The sequence below is a fragment of the Primulina eburnea genome, chromosome 5 (genome assembly GCF_022965805.1).
Source record: "Primulina eburnea isolate SZY01 chromosome 5, ASM2296580v1, whole genome shotgun sequence".
Taxonomy (NCBI): Eukaryota; Viridiplantae; Streptophyta; class Magnoliopsida; order Lamiales; family Gesneriaceae; genus Primulina; species Primulina eburnea.
In genome coordinates this window covers 12,888,246-12,912,189 of record NC_133105.1, presented here as the reverse complement: position 1 = coordinate 12,912,189, position 23,944 = coordinate 12,888,246, and the positions used below count along the sequence as shown (strand labels likewise).

Below are 23,944 nucleotides of genomic sequence, written 5' to 3'. Positions count from 1 at the left end.
ATTTTTATTAAAAATATTTTTACTGTTGCATGTACATGTATATGTATTACTTGTTACTATGGTTAAGACTTGCTGAGTCAATAGACTCCCTAAGTATGAATCATGCATGTGAGAATTTTGATGTTGAGGCAGGAATGTTGAATGATTGAACTTCCTGGACGGATGATGTACTAACCCAAGGTTATATATATATAGTAGCATTACAAAAATGGTACTTACATAGAAGTAATTAGAAAAGTTGTGTAAAAACAAGTCAAACCAAGATGATTATCATATGGTACTCTTTCTGGGTATAATATAGCGAAGAAATATAGTGAAGAAATATAGATATGAGATATATAACAGATATTAACCAAGTTGCCAAAACCTTTCAACATGGGCGGGATAAGGAACTGCAGGATGTTGAATGTCAATGGTGATGGCTGTCGATGGGAATCAAATGCACGCTGATGTTGATCTGTTTATATAAAATTATACCTTTGAAGCAACAAGAACAGGGGCAGTATTGCCATGATTGACATAAAATAATCACGCAATAAAATGTGAATGTTGTGTCAATTTGATTTTCTCTTCTTGTTCGTTTTGGAACCTCCTTTTTCTTGCTTATTTCTTTTCCTCTCATTCAGCTTCTCAATCTTACTTTTACTTGATTTTACACTAAAAAGACCACCCGACAGAGCCTTTCCACCGCCATTTTGCAAGGCATTCTCGAAATCAACTTCTTTGTCTACAATCGCGTACCGTTGTAGATGGTCAGGGTTCAGCATATCATCCGCCTTTGCTTTCATCTCATGCTGGATACGGTAAGAGGTAAGACCACAACATAAATGTGAAAAAAAAGAAGCAAATTGAAGAATCGCAACAAGGTCCACAAACCTCAACTTGTTTCGCTGCAGCATTGAGTTCTTCTTCCAAGGAAACTGGATGAGGTTCCATGGCAATCTGAAAACTAACACGCATCAGCAACAAGGAAAGTTCTTTCTTGCAAACAGTAGTTTAGTAGAAAACTTACATCTCTCAAGTGAGGAACACTAGAATGAATCTCGTTCGATGCCAAATCACGCAAGAATTTGTAAAACTTCTTCATTACTTTCATGTACAACGACATTATTTGCTGCCTCTCTAACTTCATCTCAGCCTATAAACCAAAATGAGTAACAAAAAGGGTAATCAGATAATCATCTCTCCAAGATTAAAAAATTTTGGAGGTCAAAATGTTGCTGAACCACAGAGCTTCATGTCAACTACATACTTTAGAACCGGATGTTCCGCCTACATCAACATATCTTTTGGCACTAATAAAATCGTGGGGATGCTAGGGAAATATAAGCATTCAAAAAACATATTGAGAAAGCCACTAGCCTTTGGCTGAAGTGGCATGTTGTGTCTCAAATATTGAGATGTCTCGAGTTCGAGACTTACCACCCCCACCCCATTTGTGATGAAAAAAAAAATTGAGAAATGATAAAGTATACCTCAACGCAGGAAATATCTTTTCCCTGCAACCCGATGCAGAGCAAAACAGAAGCCTGGGCATATGACAAAGTGGTTGGTATCTTCCGGCAGAAGTAAGCACGGGCAAGATCGTCTACAAATGCTGCAGTCTGCGATATGCATCAGAATAGGCAAATGACACTAGCAACTCAGAAGGCAACAACATTATATAGGGACACAGACTCCTAAGTGAAGGGAAACCACATAAAATATCGACAGCGGTTTTATATTCAAATATTCACCCAGAGAATAAAGTGGTAATTAAAAATTGTGATAACTCTGAAAATATAAAAGGTGCAAAAAGATTCCATCATGGAAAAAACTAAGAAAAACAACTGATTTTGATGATTGAAAGACAGATTAACTCCTTGAAACAAGATAATAAAATTTCATAAAAGCAAAAGCACATTTGTAAACTTTTTTCTTGAAGTGACCATGTGAAAATTGTTATAGAATTCAATGTGAAAGTCAAAACACAGTATGCTGTATACATTATTATTATTAATTATTCATAAGATAATTAAGAAAGGTTCTAAGAGAAGCCATTGGGAAAATACAATCACATAAATAAAATTTCCACAATACAAATACTATACTCCTTCAATCATTGAAACAAGATCCTACCATGCGATAGTCTACAAGATTATTAGTGTATGCTTCCAGTCGTTCCATAGCAAGGGGTGATAGGATTCCACTAATTGAATTTAAAAATCCACTGGAAGAGGACAAATCCACCTCTGAGAAGTTTATCTTCGGGTCCAAGATACTGGCAAATAATCCAGCAGTGTTAGAATACTGAATTACGATTTAGAAGAAAGCCAGAACCATACCTCATGGCAAGCTTGTATTCCATTTGAAAAAATGTACGAGCCAACAATTTAGTGAAGTCCTTCCTGAATTCTGAGAACAATTAAAAATGATCATTATTCCGGTCCAAACAAATTGACCCCTAATTTGAAATAAAAGGGGTCGTCTTCAAAAAAGCAACAGAGTAGACCTTCAGAAAATGGACTGAAAAAGCCCAAAGTATCAGATCCACTAGTTTCAATGTCATCATTGTTTAATGGTTTCAGAACCATGCAAGAGTGTTCACCGGTCACATTACTCTGTTGAAGAAGTGTCAGAGAACACGCTAGTCTCTTAGAACATTCAGAAAGTAATAATAACAAAACAAAAATTGAGAGTTGGTCCATTATAGAGAAGTTACAGTCTTACCGAAACTGGGCTAATGTAGAATGGAGCAAAATTATGTTTCCTCCAAAAGCGAAAAAGGTCCAGAGTAAGCCCAAAAGAGACACCAAGATAATGGAGCTTTTCTGGCCGTCGCTCACGGAGAGGTACAAGCAGTGGAGGAAGGTCAGTTCTTGGGTATATATTTTCTTCCAGCAACGAGGCCTGCAGTCAATATGATTTGTAGAAATTTCAACAAAGACAATAAAAGAAATATTCCAGCCATAAATTCAACGAGACTTAGTGAACAAATGAAATATACTCAACAGCACCACTTCATATTACACAGAAGGCATTGATATAATTAACAGTTTCTGCAGTACTTGAGTTGCAATTCTCATGCTTCTCTCTTTCCCTCGTTAGAAATTTGTTGTGTCAACTAAACAATATCATCTCAGTAATAAGAGCATGGAGACTGTAATTATCCTCGTCTTTGGTATCACGTTGAAAAAACAAGAGGCCTACTATCATAGCAAAACAGCAAAACAATCACAATCCCGCAAAGACATAAATGATCAAATGTACAAGATCCTCAACAGAAAAAAAAACAAAAAGAATTCAAGGTCAAATAAGTACATTATAAAAAGGACCAAGCAACTAATGAGAACTGTGAAAGAGACCTTCTTTGCAGCATCAATGACTCTGACTGGGGAATTCTCTGTGTGTTCGTCAACTTCTAACTCAGATATTGGAGTCAACTGGCCCTCAAAATACCTATAAGCAGTAAATATGTAATCCTTGCATCCACTATCGAGGTAATTGAATCATTACATACAATTGGCAGCTCATTCTTCAATGTTTGTGTGAGGGGTAATCCTTGCACTTAATTTCGATATAATAAAATTTTGTAAAATAAAAGGCAAGAAGAAAAATTAAAATCAACAAAAACCAATATCCTTCTGTTTTCTTTAAAACATATAGGTAGTTTGGCATGTTCAAAGCTACAAATAATAACCCTCAAACGTTATGATTACCAAGATGGCTAACATCACCATAAAGGTGCCTCCTTTCTACACTGGCGTAAATCAGCAAATCATGTATGGAAATTTTACCTCAGTTGTTGCTATTTAGACAAAGAAAAACACTAGAGATAAGTTTAAAGTAGCTGCATCAGAAGTTTGGAGGTTCCTATGCAGATATATTGACCAGAGAGGTCAGAGCCATGACATAATTATATGCCATCATAACATCGGTTTCAGGAATTTTGTTGCGGCCAGTCGATAATTGCAAGAGATAAACTAGAAAGCGAATAAATTTTTTTAGACTTCACAAAACCTAGAGGACTCAACAGAACATTTTAGACGTTCTATTTATATTGATTTCATTACGAGCTGTTGGCTGTCACAAACTGCATATTCTCCTAAATCGCCGTACATGAAAATGCAAAACACAACCCAGAACTTCAATCTTCATCAAAGAAACCAAACAAAGCAATCAACCAAATAGAAAATGAAAGAACATCAGTATGATGAATTAATATTCTTTCTTAGGGGCTCAAGAATCTTTATCATTAAAAAAAGAGTGGCAGTAAGTGAATACTTTTAATAACATGCATGCAGATTCAATATGGACTACTAAACTTAAAAAGATATGCATCCAGTACAAAGTAATTATAAAGACCTAAATGGGTAGATTAATAGCTTTAGAAGAATATGAACATACCTAACTAGAAGTTCAACAGCAGCAGAGCCATATCCAAGCTGCAATAATTGAAATATGTTATTGATGAAGAGGGTACAAAATTACTTCATATGTGTCGGATTGCTCTAGAATTACCCTCATTGCACTTGGATGTGTGGCAATGCGTACAATACGAGCGCCTGAAAGACTGGGAAAATCTGTGTTCCGAAACTGCTCACAAAATTTCCAAGGAATCTGATCTCCAAAGGGCTGACGACCCTCACTTAAGCTTTTAACCGCAGATTTACGAGAAATTTGTCCCTCAAGGCAGACCTACAGATTTTATTAACAAGCAAATACTTTACCACCAGCATAAACAAGACAATCATTGTTTTATAAAAAGTAGATATATTCGTAATCGTACCGTTACCAGGTGTCTTTAATCATCTATGGTATGATATAAAAAATGAAAAACTGAATCTTAGGATTACTATTACTCATTGAATAGTGATGCGCTATATATAAAAGAAGATGGCTAGTAGATAGCGTGCAACGAACGGAATTTTCAGAATCAAGAAAAGAATGCATTTTGGTAATCAAATTGCAACAATCAGGCCAAAGACTGGGATCAAAGAAAAGCCAGGTTCCAAACCTGTCCTTCTGCTAGAATTCTATAAACCATCACAAAAACTTGAAGAAGCACAGAAGAAGTCTATTTTGGGAAGAAGAATGAAATAGCATACCGTATAGTCACCAAAGACAACAGAATCAACGGAACCATGAAAATAATTAGCAATAGAGGACAACTAATGCTATAACATTCACAAAACATGACCATATCAGGCTTGCGACATTTCTTAATAAAACAAACTTCATAATTAAATAAGAGCATCTATACCTAGAGGGCATGAAACACATTTTTTAATGTTGTAGCATATGAAGGAATTCAAACCTGGATGACACACAGAATATCAGGAAGATGGTTTTGGGACTCATCAACGGGACCTGCAAATATGATCAGTAAATATACAGCTGGAAGTTAGTTGGTAATACAAAAAAATTACCAAGTAGCACAAACAAGTGGTGTGCAGGAGCATCAGCCATCAATTGCAAATCATTGGGAGAATTTTTGTAGTGTGAAGCAACATACAGAGCCATCATTCGCTGCATAAATTGTCATAAAACGAACTTAACCGCCAGATTGATAAATACATAAAAAAGGAACTCGTTAGGATCATCATGCTTAAATATAAGCACCTGCAAAAATAATTCACTGTCCTTGTGATAGGAGAACAATGTATCTCGATTGACATAGTAGAGATCGCATTCGCCAGGCGGGGGTAGCCTGATGAAGAAAGAAGAGACCTCAGTGGAGATCTAATGTTTAGTATCTCTTTTAAATAAAATATCTAAATTAAAATGGCAACCTGTTAATATTAGGGATGGATTTTGTCGCATCAAGACATAGTAAACCATGAAGCCATGATTCAATTGGATCACTGGAAGCATATCTGATAGATTCACTCAATTCTATCTTTTTGAAAAGCCGACCTAATGATGAAGTTACTGGAACTTTAGCAAATTCACTAAGCAAAGCCTTACAACAAAAATTCATAAAATAAATACATCACCAAGGCTCCTCAACATAGAAAGGATAAAATGTTGGAATGGATATATAAAAACTAATATCGTTACAGCATTCTAGAATCTATCCAATGAAGAAAACCAACAAAGCTCTGAACAGTGATGAAGCTGGTTTGATTGTATGTTTCTGGAAGTCAATAAGGTAACATTTGTTAAAAAAGTAGAGAATAGCACCACAAGCTGCCTTCCAGAGTTATTTGGAATAAAAATAACCAAAGCAGGAAAGTAATTTACTTCAAAGACTAAACAGGCACCAGTATCCAATACACACACACACATATATATAAAGACCAAAACTCAAATCTCAGATGCAGACTTTAGTACTCAGACACAACTATCTCATATTCCTCAAGCTGAAAATCAGACTACTACAAAATGCAAGCATTCCGTGTCTAAAGAAAGAAATGTATATACAAATAAATAAAATTTAAATAACTACAAACTTAAAGTAACAATTAACAAAAGGCTTCATTATAATATTGGCCTGCACCCCAATTACTTTAAACAAGACCAGCAGGAAAAAGAAATAAGAACAGGGGAGGGGAGGGGTGGGGAGGCGATATCAGAGAAAGAATAGTTGAGTACGAAGATGCCTCTGGAAAACATCATTGAGGTATCACTTTGTGTATTAATATTTATATTATTTTTACATAGTCATAAAAAACTGATAACATGGTCATCCTCATGCTCAGATTTAATATTTATCCCATGTTTCTATATCATACCCAATAACGCTATAGCCTATAAGTACACATTCACATATAAGCCTCTACATTGACCTTATTTATCTAGAAGTGACACAAGTTCTTTCACATGCACTGACAGATTTGACTTTAGCATGGACTTAAGCACTAGGTTCTGGGATTAAAGTATGGAATGTTCTTTCACATGCTAGCACCAAATTTGACTTAAAGCTGGGAATTCAACCTTTATGATGCAAAAAATTTCATATGCACATATCTATGAGCATATATCACATGCAAGATGCAGACTTGCAGTTTTTCTTATTCTCCGATGTTGAGTAGAATTGAGCGGGTTTACATACACCATATAGGAATGTTTTTACTTCCGTTCGGATGACAATTGACGAAAACACTTGATAAACAAAGTGCTATGTTATGAGAGAGGAATTTGATACATGTGAAACTTTCGGTTCCAAATATTTCTCAATCTCAAAAAGGGAATATTCCCAAGGATTACTTCTCTTTTACAGACAACTTACCACAATGCATTCACATCTTGAGTAAAGTTGGGTTATAGTGAGGTAATTCAATCGCTTTGATGCATGTAAGAGCTAGCAAAAATGTAAACTATATGGTTTAGCTATGTTTACAAAGCCAGCAACTTAAGTTAATGGGTCAAAATATGCCAGGCAGTAAAATTGTTTCATATTACATCAATGCTTTATACTTCTTTCTAACTACAACTCATATAAATTTGTACATGCATGTTTACCATCATTAGTCAGTATTAAAAAGAAAGAACATCATATGACACAAAATAAATAACTACGACTAGTAAAACTCCAAATGCAAGTATCTCTTTTATGCTAGAAAAGAAAATGAGAACTTAAAACACCTGAGATACCAGACTCCGTGCTCTTATTTGATATCCGACTTCGCTCCTCCAGTTGCTGAAGAAGTTTTAGAGATAATGACCGTCCTGTACCTTCATAACTTAAAAAGAAGGAAATCGGAAGAAAACATCAACAAGTGGCAGCATTTAGTTATGAAAATAATGATTCCTTCAAGAAATCTACAATTTCCATCACTGAGGGCACTCATTTTATAGAGTATTAACTATTAACAGAACCTACAAAAGAGCATCTTTTACCCATTGACAGTAGATGAAAGGAATACAAGATATGGACCAAGCAAAGACTTCACAACTGGCAATGGGATAGCTGCTGCTTCATCAACCACCAACAATTCAACTTGGGAGAGCTTCTCATGTTCATGTGGTTGTATATACTGCACAGACATCGGGATGCAACTTATTTTTCCAAGTTTTTTCACTCAGAAGTAGACGATGTCATTCTTAAACTATCATTTCAATTATTTTCTACAAAGAATAGCCTCAAAGAACCTCTAACCAATGATCTAATCCACTTTAAAGCATCTTTCATGTTCTTTTTTGAGTAGGCAACAAAAGAGCAAAAAGTTTTTCTTATTCCCTCCATATGAAGTACTTTATTCAGCCAACGGAGAGATCTTACTCTTACACCTAGCATTCCTCGATAAATGAAGAGTTGGTTAATGACAAAAAAAGCTATATCACTCCTCTCTTTTTCCTCTTACATAACGCCCAAAGGCATAAAAAACTCCACACTCACACTTCTTCTCAGCTCAAAGTCCTTTAACAATCTAACACTTCCATCGTCACTAAATGTCACAGAAAAAATTGAGGAAGGCTTAAACCTAGAGGGCGTTTGATGTTTATTAGTTATTACTGATCATGAATGACCGTAAATTTTCTTAGTCACGCACAATAGAAATGAAATCCTGAAAATAATATTATATCGCCCAGAAAAAAACATGCATAGCAAAGTAACTGCAGCAAAAAAAAGTTTGTGAGAAAAGTCCTTGATGTATGGTTAATACTTAATATCCTTGTCCGTAAAGAAGAAAAGTAGAAAACCACTACAAATCTACTAACCTGAATTGTCTGTCTGTGTTGTTTGTAGATATTGATTCGCACAGTGGCTTTTTTAAAATCAGGATTTGCACTTTTCACCACATCATAATCTAAGTGCTCCTACAAATGAGGAACTATATGTTTCAGCCAAATAATAAATACTGTTCTGCAACTTACAATAATAAGAGAAAACTCTATAAGACTATATTTGATTTAAAATATTCTTACAACACTCAATACTAAAAAACACTACTCTCAATCCTAAAAATCACTACTTCTCACACAAAATCTCTAAATACTGTTGAAAATTCAATAACACAAAAGTCTTTAGTGTCAATAATCTCGGCAATATCTTTTAATATCAGGAATTTATTTGATTAGAATAAGTTTGGTCAGATAGAATACATTTTACAGATTTAGTGGGATACGATTTTATGATTTTTTATATTTATAAATTGTATCAAACGGTGAACCTCAATATACAAAAAAATAGAGGAATTGTTCTTCCTTCTTTATTCCATTGTTCCCTCATTTTTCTGCATGGTATCAGAAACCGGAGATCAGTCATGAATTCCAAGACAGCTATGGTCAGTGCTGATGCTGGCACAACCACCGCTTTCAGCCCGGCCAGGGCTATAGTCAAGGACAATCTGGTCAAACTCTTTTCACCAGAATGTCTTAACACAAACAAGATTTCTGTACTAATTGTTTATCATCATTGTTTATGTTGATGATACAATTGTGACAGGAGATTACATAGAAGAAGTGAACAAACTGAAGAAAGCTTGGCAACTGAATTTGAGATGAAATATTTGGGACAATTGAAATACTTTATTGGAATGGAGGTGGCAAGGTCCAAGAAAGGAATCATGGGGTCCCAAAGGAAGTATGTCCTGGATCACCCTCCGGAAACCGGGATGAGTGATTGTGGCCCATAAGATACTCCTATGAAGGCAAATGCTAAGCTAGGAGACATCCAGGATGGCATTCCAGTAGATACCGGGAGATAACAAAGACTAGATGGAAAACTGATATACCTATATTTTTTTTTTTGATAGGAAACAATATTATAAATTAATTGTTAAAAATGATTACAACTGTAGAACCCGTAAATCAGTCTACGTATAAGCCATGCATAATTCTAGATTTTTAAAATTAAATTGACTTCATTGCATGATTATTTTAATACATTTCTTTGAAGTTAATTATTTTATTGTTTCATGCAGTAGTTTGATTTTTCAGTTATTTCAGTGAGGTCGGACTGGAGTTGGAGTTTTGAGATAGAATTTAAGATTTGAGAAATATTTCCAGAAGTTAATTTAGCCAGCAAGTAAGTTCATTTAAGTTAAAGAAGTTTGAGGATGTATTTAAGTTGCTTGAGGTGATTAAGAAATAAGCTCATTTAAGTTGCATAATTAATGGTTTTATTCACTAAATTATTTAAGGGATTAGTGAGACTTTTAAGAGTTATTAATTTAGTAATTAAACATCACTCCCCATTCATTTTTAGAAGTGAATTTCGGCCCCTAAGTTGATAACCTATCCCTTGCCAACTCATCACCCTTTTGACCCATTCTTGGTTGAATTAGCATAATGATCTTTTTATTCTTGGTCCACCTTAATTAAGCAAATATTTAGCATTATCCTAGTCTAATAAACTCAAGATTTCGGCCACTACATTCTAGAAGCACCCAAGTGATCATTTGATAGCAAACTAGAATTCAAATTCAAAATTTAAATGCATGGAGACTTGGTCTTGGATCTTCCCTATTTTGTGCCCCCTTCTCCTCACCTTCTTAACCACTTATTTCCCCCTCCATTATTTCGAAATTCTGAGTGTATCCAGTAGAAAAAACGTGAGCCTTAGCTAGAGGAAAAGAGAGAAAAATCGAGAGCCAAGGGAATCAAGAGAAAGCGCTCCACCTCCTCCGTGCCGCGACGTCGTCGTTTCGTTCATTTCCTTTCGAAACGAAACCAGGCATGTCTAGATTTCTTTCAAACCTCAATCAAGTCATATACTGAATTTTTAATATCACATGTGCATGATTTTTTTATCATGAAAACCGAAATATGCATAGCAAATTCTTAAAACTTTCTGCACAGATTTTTCGAGTGCTTTAATGCTTCACGATTTGGTATGTTTGTTCGATTTCAGGGATGGCTCGTTCCAGGGGCTCGAGGCTGCATATGGACATGTACTAGGACATGTTAGGGCCATGTTAGAACGTTTGTTTCAGTCCCATGCTTGCTGGAAAAACCGAAATGACAGCAAGCCCCATAGGTGCAGAAAATGGTGTTCGAAAATTTCAGTTTCCTGTCATGAGGGTTTGATCTGATCTTGGCTGCCCTAAGGGCTCTTAGCCATGGTTAGATCACTCCCCTAGCATGTCTAAGACGTGACTAAGTCGCCCTTTTGGTGGCTTGGTCCATGGTGCATCGGTTTTAATCAAATCAACAAGAACAGCCCCTTTCCCCATTCGGCTTCTTCATTGGTTCAGCATATGGTTTCGGTTTTTGGTTGCTTGGTATGGATCTTGGTTGGCCTATGGCCCATAGCCACGGTTCATACCATGCCCCTATATGTCTAGATCGTGTCATGGTCAATCAAATGGCCACTGGAACGACGCAAGACATCGATCTAAGCAAAACACTACACACGCATGCACGTTGGTTCTCGGTTGGAGTTTCGGTTGAGTTATGGTGTGATGCGGATTGTGGCTGGCCTAGGGCCCTTAGCCATGGTTCAAATCACTCCTTGGGATGTTGGTAAGAGTCTCTGGTCGGTGGTTCACGCCCCCAATGGCCGGTAGTCTCGAAAACAATACAAGTTACGCGATGGTACAGCTGCTGGAATTTACAGCAAGTTGCTGTGTCGGTTCGGAGGCTCGTTCGAGTTCTCGGTCGGCTTTTAGCCTATGGCCTTGGACTGGACAGTGCCCCTTTGAGTTGGGAAGGTCAGGTTTTCGACCGTTCGTGATTCGGATCATTTTTGAGGTCGTACGAGAATTTACGGTGCGATGTGCCAAATTGACTCTCGAAAGAGCGTTTCTTGTTTTGGCCTCCATTTCACCTAGATTTCGACCCTCATCATTTTAGGAGCATTAGTTCATAATTTTAAGCGTATTTTAATCATGACTATACGTCGATTCAGTGTTGGTTCGGGTTGGTTCGGGTTCATGATTAAATACGAAGTCGGTAGACGTAATTGTCGCATTTTCAAACTTAATGGCATAGTTTGGTCAAGAAAAATCTATTGCATATTTTTCACGACGCATTTAGGTCGCAGCGAGCCTGGGAACGATCCAATCCAGTTGGTAAAATGATACAGGATATTTAATTCAGTCATTTAATTTATTACGTGCATAAAATAGAAAATACTTATTTTTGAGATTTATGCGATATTGCTTGTGGTCAATTCACTATGATGGGAGCATTATTTTATACGGTCGCCAGTGACCGATCAGTTCAATTTGGTACCACCCGGTCGCCAGTGATTGGCCAGCTCAGTTCAGTTTTATACTCCCCGGTAGCCAGTTACCGACCAGTTCAGCTTAGTACAGGGGCCACAGGCGTAGACCATAATCTCAACAGAAAATTTTACCAGTTATTTCAGTACAGGGCTCCAAGGAGCAAATATTTTTACTGTGATTTTCAGTTCAGTTATGCACGTATTATAATTGCTCTGTATAGATTATTTTCAGCATGCCTCATGACATGACATTTTATCCCATGCATATTCTACTTCAGATTTTACTCGTTACCTGCGATATATGCATGCTGAGTCTTTAGGCTCACTAAACTTGATTGTTGTAGGTACTGATGAGGCCAGAGCCGAGGGCGGGGACCTCGGGGACCAGTGAGCCAGCTTGGGTCGGCAGTAGTGGCACCCGAGGACCTCAGTCCAGCATTTGTTATTTTATTCCGCAAACAATTTTATCAGTCGTCGGATATTTTAAAATTGTTATTTTTGGCAAACATTATTTTTTTCCACTGCTATTATTTTAAACACTGAATTTGATTCATCAGTCGATTTTATGAATGAGGCCATTTAAGTTCTTTTAAAAAAAAATTAATTTTCCGCAATTTTTCAAACAAGAGTTTTAGGGCTTTTTCAACAACAGTCATCGATTAAGCAGATGACCTTCCTAATTTAGCATTTTATCGCAATAATGATTTAGTGATACACATAATCCCACGGTCTTATCAAATCAAAAACCGAAACATTCTTGAACTCTTTGAGAATTCCAATCCACGTGGCGACATTAAGCTTGATTTTCTCCCAGCATTTATCGACATCCGTTTCTCTTTCTTCGAAGATTCTCTGGTTTCTTTCCAACCAAACCGTCCAGCATATACATTGAACCACAACTTGCCAAAATTTTCCTCCTCTCTTGCCCGTGGTCCGACCCAAATCCATGATGAATAAGTCTTTGGTTGATTTAGGCGTCACCCAAAACAACCGCAGCTCCTGCAAAGCTTTAATCCATAAAGAAAACGAGAATGGACAATGGATGAAAATGTGGTCCTGAGACTCTGAATCATTTCTGCATAGAACACACCAATTGGGACACAACGCAAGTCCGGGGCATCTTTTTTGAATCATCTCCGATGTCGGTAGCTTACCCAGAGTTGTTGACCAAGAAAAAAACTGAATCTTACTAGGAACAGGAACTCTCCAGATAGCATCGAAGAGTAGAAATTTTGGATAAAGATTAGATGAGAAAAAAGGGTCGTAGAAAGAACTAACAGAAAACAAACCCGACGTATCCCCGCTCCACTGAATAAAATCGTCCACCCCCTCGACTAATCTAACCGGCTCTAAAACTTCTAATAACCCTGTGAGCTGATCAATCTCCACATCTCTCACTCCCCTCTTAAAATGAAAATCCCAAGAGTGGTCGCAAGTTGCACTATCATAATGAGCAAAATTTGAAATAGACAAATTGTGACAAGATGAAAGCTGAAATAAAGCTGGAAAACAGACCTTGAAAGAACAGTCGCCCAACCAATTATCCTCCCAAAATCTAACCTTATTCCCTCCTCTCACCTTAATTAAAATCATGTTTTTAAAAGATGGGTATATCCGGGAAATAAATTTCCAAGGGCATCGGTATGTTACATTTCTTGCCAATCCCGCATCCCAACCGTTTTCTTGTAATCCATATTTGCTCACAATAATTTTTTTCCACAGTGTGCCCTCTTCTCGGAAAAATCTCCACCACCACTTCCCAAACAATGCTGTATTTTTTAAGCTGATTTTTGAAATCCCCAATCCACCTCTTTCCTTTGGTTTGCACACTTGATCCCATGCGACCAAATGTAAATGGCTCACTCCATCCATTCCGTCCCATAAAAAATCCCTTGATATCTTATCCAACGATTCCTCAACACTTTTTGGAACCTTGAATAATGACATGTAATAAATCGGCATGGTATTCAAAACCGAAAGTATCAATGTTAATCTACCCCCTTTAGACAAAAATGCTTTCTTCCATGTGGCCAATTTTCTGGACATTTTAGCAACCACCGGCTGCCAGAATGCTTCTTTCAAAGGATTGCCTCCCAAAGGTACACCCAAATATGTAATAGGCCATGACTCTTTACCACATCCCACGCGTCTTGCCAACCTGTCAACTTGTTCAATTTCACGGTTAATTCCCAACAGTGCACTCTTTTCCCAATTGATTTTTAAACCCGACATATCACAAAATGAGCGCACCACTTGAACCAAGAATGTTATGTGTTCGTCATTCTTTGCGAAAAAAAGCGTGTCATCCGCAAACTGGATATGAGATATCTCAATCATTTCTTTGCCAACCTCTATTCCCTTTAAAAGTTCTGATTCCTTAGCTTTGTCTATCAATCTTCCCAACACATCAACGACCAAGTTGAATAGAAAGGGAGACAATGGATCTCCTTGACGAAGACCTTTGAAAGCCCTGAATTTTCCTCTCGGTCTCCCATTGATCAGAACTGAAAATGATACCTTCGATACACAACCTCTCATCCATGATCTCCATTCGCAGTACGCTTGGTTAGTCAATTTATGCACTCACCATGTACATAACATCTTGAGGCATTTTATTGAATCTTGAGATATCTCACAGGAACTCCGGGAAAATGACTTCTCTTTGAAAAGAGTGAGAAGAAAGAGATAGAAGTTTACACTGATGCATGCTAGACTGGATCAGCCACTAGGGGTGTTCATCGGTCGGTTCGGTTTTAATTTATCTAATTTCGGTTCGGTTTTTCGGTTTTCGGTTTTTGAATAATGTAATCCGAAACCGAACAATTGTAATTCGGTTCGGTTTCGGTTTGGTAATATAATGGACCGGTTTATACGGTTCGGTTTGTTCGGTTTAATTAATAATATATCATAAAGTGAAAAAAAACATAAATCTTTTCAAACATTTAATTTAAATTCATAAACACATATATTCAAAATTCAAATCATAGCAATGCTTGATGATGGTGTCGCAATTCATAAATACATATATTCAAAATTCAAAATTCAAATCATATTCAAAAACAATAAAAAGCTACTGAAGATAAAGCTTGACATGCCCACAAAAAAAAAACACCTAAACTACAAATCTTGACAAACGTACAACCAACACACACAAGGAATATCATCCACTTCAATATCCCAAAAAAAAGAAACATAAAAATTCGAAAAATCATAAAAGTCCCTGAAAACTGCAAATCAACGAACACCGAACAACACCGTCAAAACTCAAGAGAAGAGGAAGAAAGCGCTGATTTTCTGTGCAAAAGATTAGCTACTGCTAGGGCCGGCTAAGTTTTAATTTTTATAAATGTTAGATATGTAAATAAATTATAATATAAATACTAAAAGGTTTGGACTAAAACCTATAAAAGCTGGAAACAGTAGGGACTAAATAATAATATATCATAAAATGCGGTCGGTTCGGTTATTTCGGATTTCAGTACACAAAAACCGAAACCGAACCGGAAAACCGAATATTTCAAAAACTAAATCCAAAACCGAACCGAAAACCGAAAAACCGATTCAAAAAAACCGAATTAAAAAATTCGGTCGGTTTTTTCGGTTATATCCGAATAATGAACACCCCTATCAGCCACTGATGGGCGATCCACTTCAGGTTACTGCACATTCGTATAGGGCAACTTGGTAACTTGGAGAAGTGAAAAAACAAGCGTTGTCATCAGAAGCAATGCAGAGGCTGAATTTAGGTCTATGGCTCAAGGATTGTGTGAAGTGTTGTGCCTAAAAAATGTTATGGAGGATCTAAACAAGAGGATGAACTTTCCTACGAAGCTATATTTGATAACAAAGCAGCGATTAGTATTGTCACAATCCTGTTATACGTGACAGAACCAAGCACATTGCAATCGACAAACATTTCATAAAAGAGAAGCTTAAAGAAGGGGTAATCTGCCCTCCAAATGTTCCTAGAGCATGGCAAGTAGCAGACGTCTTAACCAAGGGCCTATCAAGGCAAGCCTTTGAAGAACAAGTAGCAAGTTAAACATGATGAATATCTTCGCACCAACTTGAGGGGGAGCGTCAATAATTTTGACAATATTATTAAATATTAAGAGTTTATTTAATTAGAATAAGTAAGCTAGAATATATTTTACAGATTTAGTGGGGTATGATTTTATGGTTTTTTACCGATCTAAATTTTATTAAACGGAATTTTATTAAACGGTGAACCTCAATATACAAAAAAAAAGAGGAATTGTTCTTCCTTCTTTATTTTGTTGTTCCCTTATTTTTCTGCAGTTGACACAAATTTTTAATATGAATGCATGAAAAGCATGCATAAAGAGACTAGCTTTAATAGAAAATAATGGCATGAATCCAAAAAGCTGATAGGAAATTTCCAGTACGTAAAAAATAACCAGGAAATAGTCAAACGCAACAACGAAATTGTGTCGCATAACCGCGTTATCAAAAAAAAACTGATTTGTTTTCACTTGCCTCGTACAAGAGGAGGTACACACCATACCTTGTAATCGAGTAAATCAAATCCTTTGCAAATAAACTCAAACAACGTTTTCACGTTCTCTGGGCTTGGTGCAGTTACATAAATATTTGAATACCTATGATGGAAATTATTTAATTAGCGAGCAGAGAAGCTAACGGAATAGATGAATAGGTTAAAGCATGCAAACGACAATGTCCTGCATTACCCAGTAGCAACTGCTCCAGCAATTGCCAGACCAAGAGCAGCGGACTTCCCACGGCCACGAGCAGCAAGCAAAGCTACTGTTCTTCGAAGGCTCTTGTCCAAAATTGCATCAAGGAAGGTAATTACAGCTCTTCCCTAAGAAAACAAGCAGAGTTCATAACAATCAGAACATGAAAAAATAATAGTCCGTTCTACCAAGCAACAAACCTTTACCTGATCCAATGTGCAGCATTTTCTAATCAGAGGACCCACAGGGAAATCATCATTGAGCTCTTCCTTCAAATTCTTCAATTCTTTTTCAGATTCTGAAAGCCCCTCGGAATCCTTGCAAAGTCAACAGAAAATAGCCAATCATGCATAAAGCATTGTCCCAGACATATTTTGGTTCACTAACAATGAAAAAAATATAATCCACTAAGCAGAAGCCCCGTAGCTCAGGAAGGATTTGCAGTAAGGGTGGAACTTACTTCAAGTGTATACATTATCTACAAACAGTAGTTCTCCCTCCAGTATTCTACACACTAAAAAATATTGTATTTTGAAATTGGGAAAACTGAGAGATGCTGATTAGCTCCATTGTAAGTGATAAACATGATGTAATACTACTCCACCAGGTAGAACTCAAGCAACCCTAGAAATGAAGCTCACCTCTCTAACTATAACTGGCGCAATTATTTTCATATGCGAAGAAACTGGTAGAATGTTGAGTTCATCATCCATGACAACACAAGCTTTGCACGAAGCGACTGAAAGCAAGAAACGTTCATTAAAGCGCCCAGCAGCCTGATTATGAGATTCTGTACGAAATCTCTCGTGAACATCCTGAGAAAATAAAGCCCAATGAGCACAAAAGACAAGATTATATGGAAAAAAGTCATCTTATCTACTCTTCAAAGCAAAATTTGTATCATCAGAATTTACAATTATACTCCTATTGAAATTATCATATGATATAATTGGAAAGTGACTTGGCATTACCATAACCATAGTGTACAAACTAGTGAGTGACGAAAGGGAGCGCAGCAACAATACTATCAATCCACCACCTTCAACAGTTTCAATAGTCCTTGCTAGAAGATTTGGTGTCAAAGCTTCAAAATCCTTAAGAACAAAAAGAGTGAGAAGTAAATACTCCAGAAGGGGGAATCAATGCTCATAGCAATTGTTGTAAAACTGACGAGTATTAGGCAATAAAAAAATTCATGTTTTACCTGCAATATACACATGCCAAAAGTGTTCCCCAGAATTCTCTCAGAATCTCTGTACAAGCAAAAGGTAATTTCTCCAGTTTCAAGAAAAAGCACGAAAGGATCAACTTTCTCAGGATCCAGCTGCCCCCTTTGCACTAACTTCTTTGTTTGCTTGACTCGCTTTTTTTTGTGGCTACAGTGCCAAATATCATATGGTATTGAATCAAATATCTCTTCTCAGTAAAACAATAGACTATCAAAGATTCAGAATTGTGCAAAATAAAAAATAATAAAAGAAAACATCATGAAATATATGGAGAGGCTTTAAGTAAAATAGAGCAATGGGATTATAATTTTTATGATTCTTTATGGAAAAAAATATTCTCCTTTCCATATCCACTAATCTACACAAAATGGATGGAAGCATGCAACTTAGTAACTGTGTGACACATAGAAAGTTGACATCATCAACAATGTAAACTTTTAAGTGATGTTTGGGTAAAATAATAAGTGACTGAAATTCAAAGTTCATCCTATATCATAAAGACATTAGACATAAGTTGAATTTCAAATGCATAAATTCTGATTTTCATATTGCTAATACTTGAAAAAAAAGAGGAAAGGAAATTAGAGAACCCGCTGAGCTCGAGCTTGTCCTTGTAGCACCACAAAACACTCGGTCTCGACTTAACCACTGATTTGCTCAGCATCTGATGCAAATGCAATATCTGTTTCAAGAAAAAAAAAAATTGATGATAAATTTCAAATCATCTTCACCAACAATGATCAAATTATTTATTACTAAGCAATGCATGAATATGTCTACATAAAAAATACGTGAATATGTGTTCATAAGCATATATATACGTTTCCATACCTGGTCAAGAGACTTGTCACCAATTATGACAAGCATGGAGCGATGGCGGGACTTGACTCCATTTTCTATCAAAGTTCTGATACGTTCGTCAACTTTTTTCCTCATCTTTACTTGATTTCTGTTTCTTTGTCCTGTCTGAAAACACTAGCAGCAGTAAACGAAGGGGAAAAATAAAAAGAAAGAGAATAACATTCAAATTTGATGTTTCGTGAAGTGCCTTCTTCGGAGCAAGTCGGTCCGTGACACTATGAAACGTCATATTTGAGTTGATAGGTTTCAGTTACCTCAGTACAGTGAGCAAACCACCACGGCGGCGGCGTCAGCCGGACGCAGTGAGGAATGGAGCGGGGAGCTTGCTTTCTGAATAGCGTGCTCACTTGTCGGTTCTCCCTTCGAGGTCAATATGGATTCGGCTTTTTATTGCTTAGTCCGACTTACCAAATGTTATGGGCTTTCATGAAGAGCAATTAGGCCCAAAATTGTGGCCCGCCAACTAACCGATCAGTGATCACTTTACATCTTTTTTTTTATGTAAATTCTAAATAAATCTCTAAACCTATTTTCAATTATGATTCAGTCCCCATATCAACTTTTTAGTAAGGGCTCCTTGATGTTATTTTTTTTAGTCTTCACTCCCTATGAAAAATATCATAAATATCTCAACTTTGCTCTCACATTTTTAATCTTATGCACAAAAGTATTCGTCTCATTTTTCTTTCCAACAAGGAAACTTGCATCACAAACTGATTCTTTCACTTGATTAATGGATTTTGTTAGTTGTCTTACATCAGTTAGATAAATATCTGAGAGTTTCATATATATACTTAGACAATTCTCTCCTCTTAAACTAAGCTTTTGGGTTGAGCTTGAAAATTTATCATCATAGCTTGTAAATCAAATACATGTTTGTTTTTTGTTCTTCTCGATCTTGCCTCCTAAAATCATATTTTAGTTGACCAAAATATGCATTAAATTTCAGTTGGGTTACAGTCATGTTCGATTTCTCGTGATAATAAGAGGGTGTGCTCCGATTTTTCATCATGACAATAGGTTTGGAAGTTGAAAGAGGCGTAGATGGAATAATTGTATGGATTGAAGTCTTTTTAAGTTTGAAACTTTTAAATTATGTTGGTTTATGGCTTTCATTTGTATTTTGATTTATCACATTGTATACTTAAATCTTAAACTTCAATTACGACATTATATTTTATTGTTGGGCATTTAAATTGGACTTGTATGTTCGGATATTTTATGGTATTGTTAAATGTTCAATTTTTAATTTATATTTTTTGTTTCATTGATTTGTTGTATTTTTGGATCGATCAATTTTTTGAGTATCATTTTAAATTTTTTCAGTTTTATCTCTTTGTAATATATTGTTTAAATAGGTATAATGTATGTTGCATGGTTAATTTTTTATGCAAATTCCGGGTACCCAAGAAAACCAAACACGAACTAAACTCAATCGCACACTCGATTCTATAAACAACAAGATTTCTTTAACCCCCGATCTTTAATCTTTGAAAACAAGTAAATGTATTCGCTCCTAAATCACGTGGTTTAGTAACAAATAACATAAATAGATAATCGAACTCAAACAAACATTTAAAGAACCCGTCTTTTACCATCTGAGTGAAGAACAATCGACAAACGTTACAATATATTAAACTTTGATAAGTTTAATTTGATAAAACACACAAAATCATGCACAAAGCCGAAGCTTTCTTGTTGAGAGAAAAACTCACAAATTCATTCAATAATGATCAATAATCTATAAAATAATGTTTTTACAACTTTTTAAAATAAAAAATGGTAAAAATACACCAAAAATCATAAGTTTAGGTTTCCATGTTGGATTCTACACTGTGGCGGGTGTCTTCGGGCATTGAGGCACGCTGTTCTAACACAGAGGCGTGCTCGGGCGGCTCTTTTTAACCGCCGGAGTACGCCTGTTTCGGCCCGAGGCACTGTGGCGGGCGAAAATGGCAGCTGGAGCGCACAGCTATTTCGGTCTGGTCTTTCAATACTTGAATGACATTATAATGGCCTCAAACTTGAGTGTCCTGCCCTTAATAGCTCGTAATAAGTCCTTGAGGAGCTTCCTTGAGCTTCTTTCCAGTAGTGAGCTCGTAACATTCGGTCAGACTCGTATCATACTCTCCTTCTTCAAAAAGATTTGTGCTCAGATCTTTGCTACTTGCAAAAAAAGAAGCAAGTTAGTAATAAAAAGAAATATATTATCAACATACTTACCTTTCAACTCTAGTTTGTAGGTGTTATCATCCACTCACTCCATCAGTCCTAGAAATCCAAACTCCACGATTGCCTTTTTCACAACTTCGTCAATTACACCAGATGATAAACAACGTATGACACCAAATGACAATAATAAAATCTCATTAAGCATCACATAAACTAAGTTCATCCCCTTCTTAGTTCTAGTTTGCACCAAAATAAAATTAATACAAGTGTACGGCCATAGTTAACTAAGAATAAGAATTAGCTCATGCCATATAATAAGAATCAATCCTAGATGTCCTTTTCCTATATGCAGTGCATGTTTCACTATCTCACTCATTATACTTCTTCATATACAACCAACACATATAATCATGCATTATATCAATGATCACATAACAACTATGTGTCTTACTAACACATAACTCATGCAATGAATATGAAATGAATTTATTCTCTTTAAAACAATATTCATCATGAACAAAAAAAACTCACATATTCAACCATGTATTCTTCATAACCATCACCAATCAAATGACAATCATGCAAATAGGACATACTAAATGTACTATCTATGTAATCTCTTGACACATCACAAGAATTTAATCCTGATGCATACAAGTCATTGTGGTAATCACATTCCACCAATTTGTCACCTTGCAAGGAATTAAAAATCATAATATGTACATGTAATTTATCAATACCCTCAAACCCATAAAGTAATAGAATAAAGCTAAATTTACATTTGGTCCCTCAACTACCACATTTGCAACGTGTTCTCCAAATTATTTGAAATAAAACAACATAGAATCAAGGTAAGGAAGAAGTATATATTTTTTCATCGTTGTTTGAGCAACTACCCTTGACTCACCTTGATTTCCCTTGAATTCATGTGGCTCAACCCATTGGATTCTTCATCAACAAGACTTTTTTTTATCTCCTTTGTCATGACACTTCCAAAGTCCTGCACAGAAGAAATAATAATTGTCGTGATTTAACTAACTATATCATTGCAATATGAATAAACTTAGTTGTACAAAGGTACTTTAAGGGGTTTATACAATATCAAGTCTCTCTCATTTTCATTCTTTTGGACCATCAATTTATTTTTTTCTTCTTTTTCTTTGGCCTCTGTTTTTTCTTTCATCTCATATTTTTCATCTTTTTTCTTTATATGGTCACCTCACTCTTTCTTTCTGTCATTCCACATTTCTTTCCACTCACTTTAATAAATTTCAATTGTTTCTCAAGAACTTCTTTTGGAGTCAATTGAGCAAATGAAAATTTTTGTTCCTCCATACATATATGCAACAAAATCTCACTTTGTCTACTCTCATAGTAGACTTAATAGGAACATTTCCATCACCTATTGATCCAACTCCTACCGCATACTGCTCAACACTCGCATCAACAACCGGTGGAGTATCATCATTCTCTACTTACTCAATATCAAATTTAGATTCATGTTTACTAACAACTTTGGATTCAAGCACTCTTTGAGAATCCATTACCATCACCGTATCATTTGGACATCGGCTAATATCTTGCTCTATCTCGAATTTTGAAGTGCCTCTTTGTTTCATCTTCACACCTCATGTATCTATAGGGTATCGCCACATCATCTCCTACCCAACTATAATTTATCCCACCAAGTAGCAGCATTGTCGATAAATTGGCTACAAGCTCGTTTTACATGCATAGCTTCCATATAATTTTGACTCTCAAACATATGCTCCACTTTCTCTTCCTACTCAATGTACGTCTTTGAATCGACTCTCCCATAGAAAGATGGAATTCTTATCTTAGCCCCACGAAACTATACTCTTTCCGGCTTCTATGTCTATGATTCTCATCATGTCACCTATCATCATTCATGATTCTATTAGAAAAATGAGTTTTGTACTCATTTAGAATCGATAAAATAATTCGAACGAGCTACGTAGAGAACGAAAATATTTCTCGATTACCAATTAGGGTGAATGAGAAATTAATTGAGTTCAAATTTTATCGAATTAAAAGATTGAATCGGAAAGATTATATATATATATATATATATATATAATATATATATATATATATATTATAATATTATATAATTTATAATTAATAAAAAAAATTGAAATCACACGACCAATGGCCGTGTGATTTCATGAAATGTGGTTTTGAATTGGCCGAAAGGCCATGTGAATTGGCTATGTCCTTTTGGTTTCAATTTATGAAGTGGTGCATCATTTCATGGAGGCTTGTTATTTTCTATAAATAGCACATCCCTCATTTCATTTATTGCACCATTTCTCTTCTTCTCCTTTTCTCTCAAGTTTAATTCTTTATGCGAATTTTTAAGCACTAGCGCTTAAAGTTTAAATTTTCAAGATATAAAATCTTGAGTTTAAATTTTTTAAGTTTATACGCTGAAATCGAACTTTGGGATTAAATTTGAGAGTTGTCTTCTAGTTTTGAGTTTTTTAAGCATTTGCGCTTAAATCCAAGTTTTGCAAGATTTAAACTCTTGGAATTGGATTTTTAATTTTAACGCTTAGAATTCGAAATTTAGAAAGTTTGCATGCCATATTAATAGCGTTCTAAACATCTCAAGTTCGTGTGACTTTAAAATTTGTAGTGCTACTATTTTAAAGCCGTAGTCGTTGTATCTTGGGAAACGAATTGCAAACAACCGTGAGCATCGGGTCTAGGCAATATCGTTTTAAGGAAAAAGAGTCAAACTCTTGCCTCAACTATTTTTCTCCTAGCTATTTGGTTCACCCATATCTATCCCCAGATTTCCCAAGTCAAAAGAATATCATACCAACAATCTTAAAACGATATTAGAACCAAAATGG

The 23,944-nt window shown here is 35.9% G+C and overlaps 1 protein-coding gene across 2 annotated transcripts; it reads right to left on the bottom strand.

Annotated features, from left to right (window-relative positions):
• Positions 1-307: 307 nt before the first annotated feature.
• On the bottom strand, positions 308-19,280 carry LOC140833032 (RNA cytidine acetyltransferase 1-like). 2 transcript variants are annotated; one of them, XM_073197408.1, is made up of 27 exons: positions 19,151-19,280; positions 18,867-19,001; positions 18,626-18,717; positions 18,011-18,182; positions 17,778-17,900; positions 17,448-17,621; positions 17,013-17,123; positions 16,801-16,934; positions 16,617-16,710; positions 8,644-8,742; positions 7,822-7,958; positions 7,567-7,664; positions 5,772-5,895; positions 5,602-5,689; positions 5,409-5,508; positions 5,297-5,349; positions 4,501-4,677; positions 4,387-4,424; positions 3,345-3,438; positions 2,710-2,889; positions 2,492-2,600; positions 2,325-2,394; positions 2,119-2,260; positions 1,476-1,604; positions 1,013-1,138; positions 877-942; positions 308-794 (listed from the first exon to the last, which is right to left on the bottom strand). In XM_073197408.1, exons 2-27 carry the CDS (start codon positions 18,969-18,971, stop codon positions 555-557), a joined length of 3,075 nt encoding a protein of 1,024 aa, XP_073053509.1. In that variant the 5' UTR covers positions 18,972-19,001; positions 19,151-19,280; the 3' UTR covers positions 308-554. The 2 variants fall into 2 exon arrangements, with proteins under 2 accessions (XP_073053509.1, XP_073053511.1); XM_073197410.1 differs by having other exon boundaries at positions 18,867-18,997; positions 19,151-19,266.
• Between the last annotated feature and the right edge of the window lie 4,664 nt (positions 19,281-23,944).